At 45.4% G+C, this 14,426-nt stretch overlaps 1 protein-coding gene across 1 annotated transcript in view; it reads left to right on the forward strand.

Moving 5' to 3' along the window:
* The window catches only part of LOC143766949 (uncharacterized), a 53,986-nt gene that overhangs the window by 9,485 nt on the left and 30,075 nt on the right, over positions 1 to 14,426 (forward strand). Inside the window, exons 2-5 of the mRNA XM_077254965.1 lie at positions 630 to 779; positions 909 to 1,085; positions 1,169 to 1,292; positions 1,376 to 1,473. Of these exons, the coding sequence (XP_077111080.1) occupies positions 702 to 779; positions 909 to 1,085; positions 1,169 to 1,292; positions 1,376 to 1,473 (477 nt within the window). The 5' untranslated portion in view covers positions 630 to 701. The remainder of the gene's footprint in view (positions 1 to 629; positions 780 to 908; positions 1,086 to 1,168; positions 1,293 to 1,375; positions 1,474 to 14,426) is intronic.

Genomic DNA, 14,426 nt, shown 5'->3' on the forward strand with positions numbered 1-14,426 from the left:
GCAGAGACAGACCTGTGGCTCTGAATTTATAACAGGCTAAGTGCACATGAAATAGGCCAGGTGTGATCAGGAGGGAGACTAATCCCAGACACAGGAGGGGAGAATAAGAAGTCAGAAGGGAAAATGCAAAAGGAAATAGAATCAAATGGAAAGATAAAGCCAACTGTGTGTTAGCATCAAAGAATTATGGTGGGAAAACGTGCAGGAAGCATAATAATAATAGTGAAGCATCTATAGCAGGAGGTTATTTTTCTGGCATATTTCTGCTGTCATTCTTTTAGAGCCATCCTTATATATACAGACCACGGTGTCATGAAGTAGTTATTTCTCATGTCGCGTGTAATGAATATCTCCTGCAGTATTGCTAATGCCGATTCCAGGGTCGGTAAATGAGACGAGAATTAGCGTTATGGAAGATGAGTCTATGAGGAACGTATTCAGCTGCCGACTCCGAGGAAGAAACTGCTTGTTGTCTGTGGCCTAAATATATAGGATTTATTAGTAGATGTAAAGAAGGAAACTAAATACTGTAAAATAATAACTCTCCTCATATGTTTCCCTTATTATCTCCAGTAATTGTATTATTACAGGATTCTTATGATGTTACATCGGCTCATCTTCTCATTCAGGTCTCTACAATATCGGATCCTCTCAGTGAAGATCTTCTACAGAAGAGAATTTTCCTGATTTACCCATCACAGATGGATATGGACAGAGACAAGATGGCGGAGAGGATATTACACCTCACCCTAGAGATCCTCTTCCGGCTTACTGGGGAGGTGAGAGATTCTGATGACGTCACATTACATCATTCTTATCTATGGGAATAACAGATGGACAGAACTGGAGAGGTGAGGACTCTGGAAATGTCTGTAGTGAGATTTATTAATGTGTCTCTCCATTACCAGGATTACACAGTGGTGAAGACCTCTAGTGATCGCTGTCAGGACCCTGTGTCTGAGGGATGGGGAAGACCCCTGAGCCCAATCACGGGGCCTCCACCTCACCCCCTGATCCATGAGGACATCAATGACCAGAAGATCCTAGAACTCACCTACAAGATGATTGAGCTGCTGACTGGAGAGGTGACAGTGCTGGGAATGCTGGGACATTATACAGTAACACTATGAAGGGATCGGGGGGATGACGGTATCATTGTATGTGTCAGGTTCCTATAAGGTGTCAGGATGTCACTGTCTATTTCTCCATGGAGGAGTGGGAGTATTTAGAAGGACACAGAGATCTGTACAAGGACGTCATAATGGAGGTTCCCCAGCCCCTCACATCTCCAGGTAATAGACAGGACTAAATACACACGGCCTATAATTATCTGTATGTAAAGAATGAATTCACTCCCTGTATGTGTTTCCTCCAGATCTATCCAGTAAGAGGACAACACCAGAGAGATGTCCCCGTCCTCTTCTTCCACAGGACTGTAACCAAGAAGATCCCAATGCTCCTCAGGATCATCAGGTAGATGGAGAGAAGGTGTCAGGAGATCTCCCCTATGATGTGTAGACGCCGGTGAAGGTCTTGTGCTCAGTCTTGTTTTATCCACCAGTATTACCGTATATACTCGAGTATAAGCCGACCCCCTAATTTTGCCACAAAAAAACTGGGAAAGCTATACAGTCATGGCCAAAAGTATTGACACCCCTGGAATTCTGTCAGATAATACTCAGTTTCTTCCTGAAAATGATTGCAATCACAAATTCTTTGTTATTATTATCTTCATTTAATTTGTCTTAAATGAAAAAACAAAAGAGAATGAAGCAAAAAGCAAAACATTGATCATTTCACACAAAACTCCAAAAATGGGCCAGACAAAAGTGTTGGCACCCTCAGCCTAATCCTTGGTTGCACAACCTTTAGCCAAAATAACTGCGACCAACCGCTCCCGGTAACCATCAATGAGTTTCTTCCAATGCTCTGCTGGAATTTTAGACCATTTTTTTTGGCAAACTGCTCCAGGTCCCTGATATTTGAAGGGTGCCTTCTCCAAACTGCCATTTTTAGATCTCTCCACAGGTGTTCTATGGGATTCAGGTCTGGACTCATTGCTGGCCACCTTAGAAGTCTCCAGTGCTTTCTCTCAAACCATTTTCTAGTGCTTTTTGAAGTGTGTTTTGGGTCATTGTCCTGCTGGAAGACCCATGACCTCTGAGGGAGACCCAGCTTTCTCACACTGGGCCCTACGTTATGCTGCAAAATTTGTTGGTAGTCTTCAGACTTCATAATGCCATGCACACGGTCAAGCAGTCCAGTGCCAGAGGCAGCAAAGCAACCCCAAAACATCAGGGAACCTCCGCCATGTTTGACTGTAGGGACCGTGTTCTTTTCTTTGAATGCCTCTTTTTTCTCCTGTAAACTCTATGTTGATGCCTTTGCCCAAAAAGCTCTACTTTTGTCTCATCTGACCAGAGAACATTCTTCCAAAACGTTGTAGGCTTTTTCAGGTAAGTTTTGGCAAACTCCAGCCTGGCTTTTTTATGTCTCGGGGTAAGAAGTGGGGTCTTCCTGGGTCTCCTACCATACAGTCCCTTTTCATTCAGACGCCGACGGATAGTACGGGTTGACACTGTTGTACCCTCGGACTGCAGGGCAGCTTGAACTTGTTTGGATGTTAATCGAGGGTCTTTATCCAACATCCGCACAATCTTGCGTTGAAATCTCTTGTCAATTTTTCTTTTCCGTCCACATCTAGGGAGGTTAGTCACAGTGCCATGGGCTTTAAACTTCTTGATGACACTGCGCACGGTAGACACAGGAACATTCAGGTCTTTGGAGATGGACTTGTAGCCTTGAGATTGTTCATGCTTCCTCACAATTTGGTTTCTCAAGTCCTCAGACAGTTCTTTGGTCTTCTTTCTTTTCTCCATGCTCAATGTGGTACACACAAGGACCGAGGTTGAGTCAACTTTAATCCATGTCAACTGGCTGCAAGTGTGATTTAGTTATTGCCAACACCTGTTAGGTGCCACAGGTAAGTTACAGGTGCTGCTAATTACACTAATTAGAGAAGCATCACAGGATTTTTCGACAGTGCCAATACTTTTGTCCACCCCCTTTTTTATGTTTGGTGTGGAATTATATCCAATTTGGCTTTAGGACAATTCTTTTTGTGTTTTTTTCATTTAAGACAAATTAAATGAAGATAATAATAACAAAGAATTTGTGTTTGCAATCATTTTCAGGGATAAACTGAGTATTATCTGACAGAATTGCAGGGGTGTCAATACTTTTGGCCATGACTGTATATAAGCCTAGGGTGGAAAATGCAGCAGCTACCGGTAAATGTCAAAAGTAAAAATAGATACCAATAAAAGTAAAATGAATTGAGACATCAGTAGGTTAAGTGTTTTTGAATATCCATATTGAATCTGGAGCCCCATATAATGCTCCTTATTAAAATATGCCCCATATAATCCTGCATAAAGGGTAATAAGGGCCCCATAAGATGCTCCATAGACACATTTGCCCAATATAATGCTGCACAAACGTTATGGCCCCATAAGATGCTCCGTACAGTCACTGCCCCTTATAGTGCTGCACAATCGTTATGGCCCCATAGATGCCCCATACAGTCACTGCCCCTTTTAGTGCTGCACAATCGTTATGGCCCCATAAGATGCTCCATACAGTCACTGCCCCTTTTAGTGCTGCACAATCGTTATGGCCCCATAAGATGCTCCATACAGTCACTGCCCCATTATAGTGCTGCACAATCGTTATGGCCCCATAAGATGCTCCATACAGTCACTGCCCCTTATAGTGCTGCACAATCGTTATGGCCCCATACAGATGCTCCATACAGTCACTTGCCCCATATGCTGTGGCTGCGATAAAAAAAAAATCACATACTCACCTCTCCGTCGCTCAGGACCCCGTCACTTTCACCTGCTCCTCGTTCGGGTGCGGCTCCGTCCTCAGCACTGACGTTCAGCAGAGGGCACGCACTGACCACGTCATCTTGCCCTCTGACCTGAGCGTCACAGCCAGAGGACGCTGATGACAGAGCCGCACCGGAACGAGGAGCAGGTAAATATCGCGCAGCGCTGCGCTCCCCTCCCCGTATACTTACCTGCTCCTGGCGCGGTGCAGTCCCTGGTTCTCCCGGCGCTGGATATTCTTCCTGTACTGAGCGCTATATGTGAGCGCTATATGTGACCGCTCAGTACAAGAAGAATATGCAGCGCTGGAAGAAGCAGGGACCGCGCCAGGAGTAGGTGAGTATAATTAGACAGCCCCCGCTCCCCCTCCCCTGCCGACCCCTGGGTATGACTCGAGTATAAACCGAGAGGGGGACTTTCAGCCCCAAAAAATGGGCTGAAAATCTCAGCTTATTCTCGAGTATGTACGGTATATATTTTATACTTGTGTAATAAGATCGGTGGAGATGGCAGGATTAGAGCTGATCATAGATGTGACATCTCCATCTGTCGGTGACTTTTATAATATTTGTTTCACACAGTATAATGTTTCCACAGTAGTGGCATCACTCGTAAAAAAGGTATTTCTCCAGTAACCCCCCACGACAGCACACCTGGAGGATGTTATCCCTTTCCTAATAGGGACAGGAAATGACCAAAAGGTTAAATACCCCTCCCCTCATTGTTTTTTCCTGTCCCTACTAGGGATGAAGAGGTCATCCCAGGTGTACTGTACCGGCAGCGGTCACCGGGGGGGAATAGCATTATTGCCGGGCAGCGGGGGATCGGACTTACGTCTCTTCCCCGTGTGCTGCTCCCGTCTCCTCCGACTCGGGACTCTTTGCCACTATTCCACACCTTCAGGCAAGGTCTGGGGCATTCTTCATCTGGAGACCTCTCTGAGCTCTCCAGTCCTTCTCCTCCGTGCGCGCGCGTGAGGACTTCCGGTCTGAAGCCGGCGGCAGGATGTGACGTCAGACGCCGGCTGGCTTCAGTGAAGTGGATGGTTCTTTTGCGTTCCAGGCTGGAACGCAAGGTGAACGGCGTGGATTATGTCGGCTGTCTCCCCCCACATACATCCGGACATCGGAGGAGGAGGTCCTCTAATGAGGACAGGTGCTGCGGTCCAGTCGCCTATATTAGGCCCCGGACAGGAAGACATCTCAGGTAAGACCACTGTGTGGTGTAGACCATGGAGATGTCCGCTACCTCGCGCTTTGCATCTGCAGATCCCAGCACCATCCCGGCCCCAGTGAGTAGTCTTGTCCAGGGTTCCACTCCCTGTTGCGGGTTGTAATCTGATGATTCCTTCTCCCCTTCTTTTTAGGTGGACAAGGAACCCGCATCAGGAGGCAAATCTAAAACTACCCACAAATGCGCAGTTTGTATGACGAAGCAGTCCTCTTCATACAAGAAAGCATTGTGCAAAGAGTGCACAGAGAAAATGATCAGGGATGAACAGCCATCTCTGATGGAAGAGATCAAGGGCTTAATCCAGCATGAGATTAAATCCTCTCTGGCCACCGTTTCCCAACCTACACCCTCTCCTAGTGCCCCTCCTGAAGCTAAGCTAAGAAAAGAAAACTTAATCCACAGGATGATGGGCAGGACGAACCCCCAGAGGAAGGTGAATTATCCCTTGACTCAGAAACATTCCAGCAAGAGAGATATTACTTCTCTTCGACTGATATAGAAGAACTCCTCACAGCAGTAAGGAAGACTATGGAAATTGAGGAAGAGAAAACGGCTCAGTCAGTACAGGAAGAGATGTTCGGGGGTCTGCGTTCTAAGAAAAGACAGGTGTTTCCCATTCATAAAAATATCCGTGATTTAGTCCTAGAAGAGTGGGAAACCCCAGAAAAAAGGCTGACTACTCCAGCGGAGATTAAGGATAGATTTCCGGTAGATGACGAAACAGCTTCATGTTGGTCGGAGGTTCCAAAAGTGGACGTCCAGATTGCTAGGGTAGGCAAAAAAAACCACGCTACCATTCAAGGATGCCTCCCAATTGAGAGATCCTCTGGAACGTAAGATGGACGGAATACTAAGGAAGTCATGGGAAGCGTCGACGTCCTTACTGAACATCAATTCCATATCTACCTGTGTGGCCGGGTCAATGCATCGCTGGCTGGGACAGCTAGAAGAACACTTGTCCTCGGGTACTCCCAGAGAGGATATTCTAGCCTCCTTACCTATCTTCCAAAAAGCAACAGGTTTTTTAGGGGATGCCTCTGCAGAATCTGTAAGGGTGACAGCGAAATCATCTGCATTGTCAAATTCAGTAAGACGAGCACTCTGGCTAAGATTTTGGTCTGGCGATATGACTTCTAAGATGAGGCTGTGTTCTATTCCCTTCAAAGGAAAGTATATGTTTGGACCTGCCTTGGATGATCTTCTGGAAAAGGCCTCAGACAAAAAGAAGACTTTACCAGAACCTAGAAACCCTAGGAAAAGACCCTTCCGCACTCAGCAAGAGCATACTCCTCAATACAAGGGGGAGGGCAAGAGGGGATGTTGGAGTTATCCAAAAGGGGGGAGAGACAGGAATCTTTTTCTTCCCCAACCCCAAAATCAGAGAAAGCATTGACGCCATCACAGTGTGTGTGTGGGGGGGGGGGATCTCAAACTTCCTCCCATACTGGCAAAAGATCTGTTTGGATCAGTGGACCTTAAGATTGCTCAGAGAGGGGATGAAGATAGAGTTTGTATCATATCCCAAAAGAGGTTAAAGACAACAACTTTATCTACACCAAAGCTACAATCCACATTGATATTTTATAACAAACACTGACCTTGCGGATATAATTGTTAGTGATGTAATCCCTTCTACTGGAAGTGCCCATTGCACTCTAACTGGGAGGGGAAGGGGCAGAACTCCCATATACATATATACCTATAAACTACCAAGAGAATAATGCCCCAGAACAAAAATGCATAACATCATCAGTTTCATCTAAAACATGTAAATTTTATTAACAAAGTACAAAAAAGTGAAACAACAAATATTGAGGATAAGGTGAATGACTAAAAGGCACACCAACATAGAGATGCACACGTAAAAAGATTGTAAGGGTGCAATCACATGACTGTATAGGGTATATAGTATGTCACATCAAGCGACAGTGGTGCAAAGAGTGTGTATATATATTGCAACCTGCCCATAAAGTTCAAATGTAGCTAAGCCACAGATCATGTGTTGCGCTTACCCATGTGTGCAGTCTCCTGTCTGGGCTGTCAGCCCCCCGAGGAAGCTCTAAACGCGAAACATGCGTCGGGGCTATCTATAGGACACCCCAGACAGGAGACTGCACACGTGGGTAAGCGCAACACATGATCTGTGGCTTAGCTACATTTGCACTTTATGGGTAGGTTGCAATATGGGTGGGTGTTAGGAAGGACAGGGCAGATTCCTACTAAAGGGTAATTGGTTATTTAACCTAAGACCACTGTTCCCTTCCCCATCTTAATATATATACACACTCTTTGCACCACTGTCGCTTGATGTGACATACTATATACCCTATACAGTCCTGTGATTGCACTCTTACAATCTTTTTACGTGTGCATCTCTATGATGGTATGCCTTTTAGTCATTCACCTTATCCTCAATATTTGTTGTTTCACTTTTTGTACTTTAATAAAATTTACATGTTTTAGATGAAACTGATGATGTTATGCATTATTGTTCCAGGGCATTATGCTCTTGGTAGTTTATAAGTATAAATCCACATTGATAGCGGGAGTACAGGATCTCTTAGTCAACAATGTGATCTCCACAGTCCCGGAGAACGAGAGGTACAGAGGTCATTATTCCAACTTATTCCTGATAAAAAAAAACAAATGGAACCCATCGGATAATAATCAACTTGAAATCCCTGAATCAATATGTAACCTACAGAAGATTCAGGATGGAATCCGTCAGATCGACAGTACCCCTAATAGGACAAGATTTTGTCATGGCGACTGTAGATTTACAGGATGCATATTATCACATCCCAATCCATCCAACTTATCGAAAATTCCTAAGATTTGCAGTCACCAGAGGGAAAGACATAGACCACTTTCAGTTCTCCCGTTTGGTCTAACCTCAGCCCCAAGGATCTTCACAAAGATCATGTCCGAAGTAATGGCCTACATCTGAGGTCGGCATCTACTATATAATTGTCTACGGGTCACTTCCGTCTGTTTGTCCTTCTGTCTGTCACGGTTATTCATTCGCTGATTGGTCTCGCCAGCTGCCTGTCATGACTGCCGCGACCAATCAGCGACTGGCACAGTCCGGAAGAAAATGGCCGCTCCTTCCCGTAGTCAGTGCCTGTCGCCCGCATACTCCCCTCCGGTCACCGCTAACACAGGGTTAATGCCGCGGGTAACGCACTCCGTTACTGCCGCTATTAACCCTGTGTGTCCCCAACTTTTTACTATTGACGCTGCGTATGCGGCATCAATAGTAAAAAATGTAATGTTAAAAATAATTTTAAAAATAAAAAACCTGCTATACTCACCCTCCGTAGTCGCTCGCGCCGGCAGCCATCTTCCGTTGCAGGTTCCTGTGGCAAAGATGGTATAGGAGAAGGACCTGCCATGACGTCACGGTCATGTGACCGCGACGTCCTCACAGGTCCTGCGCTCATACCAACCCTGGGACCGGAAGCTGCCGTGGACTACAAGGGCTCCCTCGGAAAGGTAATAATAATAATAATAATAATTTTATTTATATAGCGCCAACATATTCCGCAGCGCTTTACAACTTATAGAGGGGACTTATACAGACAATAGACATTACAGCATAACAGAAATCACAGTTCAAAACAGATACCAGTAGGAATGAGGGCCCTGCTCGCAAGCTTACAATCTATGAGGGAAAGGGGAGACACGAGAGGTGGATGGTAACAATTGCTTTAGTTATTTGGACCAGCCATAGTGTAAGGCTCGGGTGTTCATGTAAAGCTGCATGAACCAGTTAACAGCCTAAGTGTGTAGCAGTACAGACACAGAGGCTATTAACTGCATAAAGTGTATGAGAACATGATGGAGGAACGTGATTATGTTGTTGTTTTTTTATTAATAGGCCACACAGGGATAATTAGGTTAATGCGTTGAGGCGGTAGGCCAATCTGAACAAATGAGTTTTTAGGGCACGCTTAAAACTGTGGGGATTGGGGATTAATTGTATTAACCTAGGTAGTGCATTCCAAAGAATCGGCGCCGCACGTGTAAAGTCTTGGAGACGGGAGTGGGAGGTTCTGATTATTGAGGATGCTAACCTGAGGTCATTAGCAGAGCGGAGGGCACGGGTAGGTTGGTAGACTGAGACCAGAGAGGAGATGTAGGGTGGTGCTGAGCCATGGAGTGCTTTGTGGATGAGGGTAGTAGTTTTGTACTGGATTCTGGATTGGATGGGTAGCCAGTGTAATGACTGGCACAAGGTAGAGGCATCGGTGTAACGGTTGGCGAGGAATATGATCCTGGCAGCAGCATTCAGGACAGATTGGAGCGGGGAGAGTCTGGTAAAAGGTAGGCCAATTAGTAGAGAGTTACAATAGTCCAGACGAGAATGAATAAGTGAGACAGTAAGAGTTTTTGCAGAGTCGAAAGTAAGAAAAGGGCGAATTCTGGAAATGTTTTTGAGATGCAGATAAGAAGAGCGAGCCAGTGATCGGATGTGGGGGGTGAATGAAAGCTCGGAATCAAGGATGACTCCAAGGCAGCGGGCATGTTGCTTTGGAGTAATGGTGGAACCGCACACAGAGATGGCAATGTCGGGCAAAGGTAGGTTTGTAGAGGGAGAGAACACGAGGAGTTCAGTTTTTGACAGGTTCAGTTTCAGATAGAGGGAGGACATGATGTTAGAGACAGCGGTAAGGCAATCACTGGTGTTCTAAAAAGGTCGGCGTAATAACAGGAGAAGAGGTATATAATTGGGTGTCGTCAGCATAGAGATGGTACTGGAAACCAAATCTACTGATTGTTTGTCCAATAGGGGCAGTATACAAAGAGAAGAGGAGGGGGCCTAGGACTGATCCTTGAGGAACCCCAACAGTAAGGGGAAGGTGAGAGGAGGAGGAACCAGCAAAAGATACAGTGAAGGATCGGCCAGAGAGATAGGAGGAGAACCAAGAGAGAACGGTGTCCTTGAGGCCGATGGAGCGGAGCATAGTGAGGAGGAGCTGATGATCCACAGTGTCGAATGCTGCGGAGAGATCCAAGAGAATTAGCATGGAATAGTGACCATTAGATTTAGCTGTTAGTAGGTCATTAGAGACTTTAGTGAGGGCAGTTTCAGTAGAGTGTAAAGAGCGGAAACCAGATTGAAGAGGGTCGAGAAGAGAATTATCTGAGAGATAGCGGGTAAGACGGGAGTGGACCAGGCGTTCCAGGAGTTTAGAGATGAAGGGAAGATTAGAGACAGGTCTATAATTAGCGGCACAATTTTGATCGAGGGAGGGCTTTTTAAGTAGTGGATGTATGATGGCATGCTTAAATGAGGAGGGAAAAATACCGGAAGTGAGGGAAAGGTTGAATATTTTTGTTAGGTGAGAGGTGACAGCCGGGGAAAGGGACTGGAGGAGATGCGACGGAATGGGGTCGCTGGTGCAAGTGGTCGGGCGAGAAGATGCAAGGAGCCTGCTTACTTCTTCTTCTGTAACTGGTTCAAAGTCAGAGAGTGAACTAGATGCAGTGGGGGAGGGAGGACAGTGCTTGGTATGAAGGTGACTATATGTTTATTTTTTAACCTGTGACAAACCTGGCTGGGCAATATACTATGTAGCTGGGCAATATACTACGTGACTGGCCAATATACTACGTGGCTCTGTGCTGTATACTACGTCGCTGTGCAATATACTATGTGGCTCTGTGCTGTATACTACGTCACTGGGCAATATACATCACTGGGCAATATACTACGTAACTGGGCAATATACTACATGGCTCTGTGCTGTGTACTACGTCACTAGGCAATATACTACGTCACTGGGCAATATACTACGTGGCTGGGCAATATACTACGTGGCTGCGCAATATACTACGTCACTAGGCAATATACTACGTAACTGGGCAATATACTACGTGGCTGCGCAATATACTACGTCACTAGGCAATATACTACGTAGCTGGGCAATATACTACGTGGCTGGGCAATATACTACGTCGCTGGGCAATATACTACGTCGCTGGGCAATATACTACGTAGCTGGGCAATATACTACGTAGCTGGGAAATATACTATGTGTCTGGGCAATATACTACGTCACTGGGCAATATATTACGTGGCTGGACAATATACTACGTGGCTGGGCAATATACTACTTGGCTGGGCAATATACTACGTGGGCTGTGCAATATATTACGTGGACATGCATATTCTAGAATACCCGATGCATTAGAATCGGGCCACCATCTAGTATATGCATAATCCCGTACCTCGACGACCTCTTGGTAGAGGCTCCCACAGTTCCAATTCTACAGGAGCATCTTCAAACGACAGTCCAGATCTTGTTGTCTCTAGGCTGGGTAGTAAACCCCAAAAAATCGGATATGGTTCCATCAACAACAAAGATCTTTTTACGAGTCCTGTTAGACTCTCACAACCAAACATCTTTTTTGCCCGAACAAAAACGGACCTTGCTTACATCAAAGATAAGAATGTTGCGGGACAAAAAGATAGTATCTTTAAGATGGGCCATGTCGGTTCTGGGGACCATGACATCATGCATCCAGATGGTGGCATGGGCACAAGCCCACACCAGAATACTCCAAACTCCTATTCTGTCAAACTTGGATGGATCCCCAGATTCTCTAGACAAAAAGATCCGAATACCACCGCAGGTAAAGTCCTCATTGACATGGTGGCTACAAAAGGAGAACTTCATCAGAGGAGTTCCCTGGTTTCAGGACCCAGCGGTGACTATAAGAGTAGATGCCAGCAGAAAAGGTTGGGGAGCTACGGTAGACCAACACATATTCCAGGGATACTGGCCAACCGAGATAAGCCAACGATCCTCGAATTTCAGAGAACTAAAAGCGGTAGAGGAGGTTCTCAAGGCAGCAGTAACTCTTGTTCAGAATTCACATATAAAAATATACTCAGACAACATGACAACAGTTGCCCACCTTCGCCATCAGGGAAGTACGAGACACGAGGATCTAAAAACAATATCATCCAGAATATTTTTGTGGGCCGAGGAACATGTTCTCTCTCTATCTGCCCTACATATAAAAGGAGAAATAAATATACAGGCCGACTTCCTGAGCAGGGCAAAGATCCATCCAGGAGAATGGAGCCTAGACCCGGAAGTTTTTCAGATACTGACCAGAAGGTGGGGACAGCCAGAAGTGGACCTGTTCGCAAACGATCAGAGCACAAAGGTGGACCAGTTTTTTTTCTCGCTAGATCCAACCAATCCGGGGCTAGGTGTGGACGCATTGGCCCAACCATGGACATTCACACTGGCGTATGCTTTTCCTCAATTACCAATTCTACCAAGAGTCCTACAAAAGATAAGGACAGAGAAAGTCAGGGTGATCTTGGTGGCTCCATTTTGGCCCAAAAGAAGCTGGTTTGGAACCATCATCAGCCTAAAAATAGATGGACTGATAACACTACCTCCGGTCAAGAACCTTCTCTACCAAGGGCCAATACTTCATCCAGATCCCGAGAGATTACACCTGAATGCCTGGCTTCTGAATTCTCAATTCTGAGGACCAGAGAGCTATCAAAGAACGTCATTAAAACACTACAAAAAAGCCGAAAGACAGTAACCAATTCAGTCTACCAAAAAATTTGGAAGACCTTTATCACATGGAGTGCTCCTGAACGGCCTAACCCAGACCGGCCAAACCTAGCCAGGATCCTGGATTTTTTTCAGGATGGGCTGGAAAAAGGTCTCAGACCCAGCACCCTCACGGTACAGGTGGCAGCCCTGAGCCCGTATTTTGACCAATCTTTAGCCGAGATGATTTATGACGGCGGCATCCCACATGTCTCCAAGACCCATAAGCATAGTCCCATTCTGGGACCTCAATATAGTCCTGAAGTGTCTTACACTTCCACCTTTTGAGCCCTTGTCATCAATAAGTATGGATAAACTCGCCTGGAAGACCACCTTCCTGGTAGCAATAACTACAGCCAGAAGAGTAGGTGAACTACAAGCCCTGTCAATCAATGAGCCCTACATGAAAATTCTACAACAGGCTTATCCTGCGATTGAATCCATCCTTTCTCCCAAAAGTCGTCTCTGATTTCCACAAGTCACAGGAGATAATTCTTCCCTCCTATCAGGAACCAAAGAATGAGGAAGAAGAACAATTCCATACTTTGGATGTTCGGAGAATAATACTTTATTATCTTCAAACTTCAGAGAAAATTAGAAAGGATCAGAATCAGTTTATTCATCTTCTCGGCCAGAATAGTGGGAAGAAGACTTCCAAATCTTCAATTGCGAATTGGATCAAAAGAGCAATCTTGGAGGCTTATCAGATTCAAGACCTTCCACTGCCAGAGAAATTCACAGCTCATTCTACTAAGACAACAGCTGTCTCCTGGGCCGAGAAAGCCAGTGCTTCCATTGAGCAAATATGCAGAGCTGCTACGTGGTCCTCGGTCCATATTTTTTCCAAACATTACAGGCTGGACCTGATGTCAAAAGAAGACTTGGCCTTCGGAGAAAAAGTCCTTAGAGCTATAGTCCCTCCCTAAATGTTACTCTTGGGTACTGCTCCAGGTGTGCCATTGTGGGGGGTTACTAGAGAAAATAAAATTATTCTTACCGTTAATTCGGTTTCTAGTAACCCACCACGACAGGAGGAGTAATCCCTCCCTTTGCTTGATATATGTTCGAGAAAGAATAAATATAATTTGAAGCATTACTTCTCCTGTGGTCCTTTATAATAACACTGAGGGGGAGGATGAGGGAGGGGTATTTAACCTCTTGGTCATTTCCTGTCACTATTAGGAAAGGGGTTAACATCCTCCAGGTGTGCTGCCGTAGTGGGTTACTAGAAACCGAATTAACGGTAAGAATAATTCTATTTTTCACACTACCGCCATACCCCACACATAGCATAATGTTCCTACAGTACCTCCATCCCACCACACAGTATAATCTTCTCATAGTACCGCCATACTCCCACACAGTATAATGTTCCTACAGTACCTTCATTCCACCACACACAGTATAATGTTCTCATAGTACCTCCATACCCCCACACACACAGTATAAAGTTCTCACAGTACCTCCATACCCCCACACACAGTATAAAGTTCTCACAGTACCTCCATACCCCCACACACAGTACAAAGTTTCCACAGTACCATCATCCCACCACACACAGTATAATGTTCTCATAGTACCGCCATACTCCTACACACAGTATAATGTTCCTACAGTACCTTCATTCCACCACACACAGTATAATGTTCTCATAGTACCGCCATACCCCCACACAGTATAATGTTCCTACAGTACCGCTATACCCCCACACACAATATAATGT

This window comes from Ranitomeya variabilis, chromosome 4 (genome assembly GCF_051348905.1).
Source record: "Ranitomeya variabilis isolate aRanVar5 chromosome 4, aRanVar5.hap1, whole genome shotgun sequence".
Lineage (NCBI taxonomy): Eukaryota > Metazoa > Chordata > Amphibia > Anura > Dendrobatidae > Ranitomeya > Ranitomeya variabilis.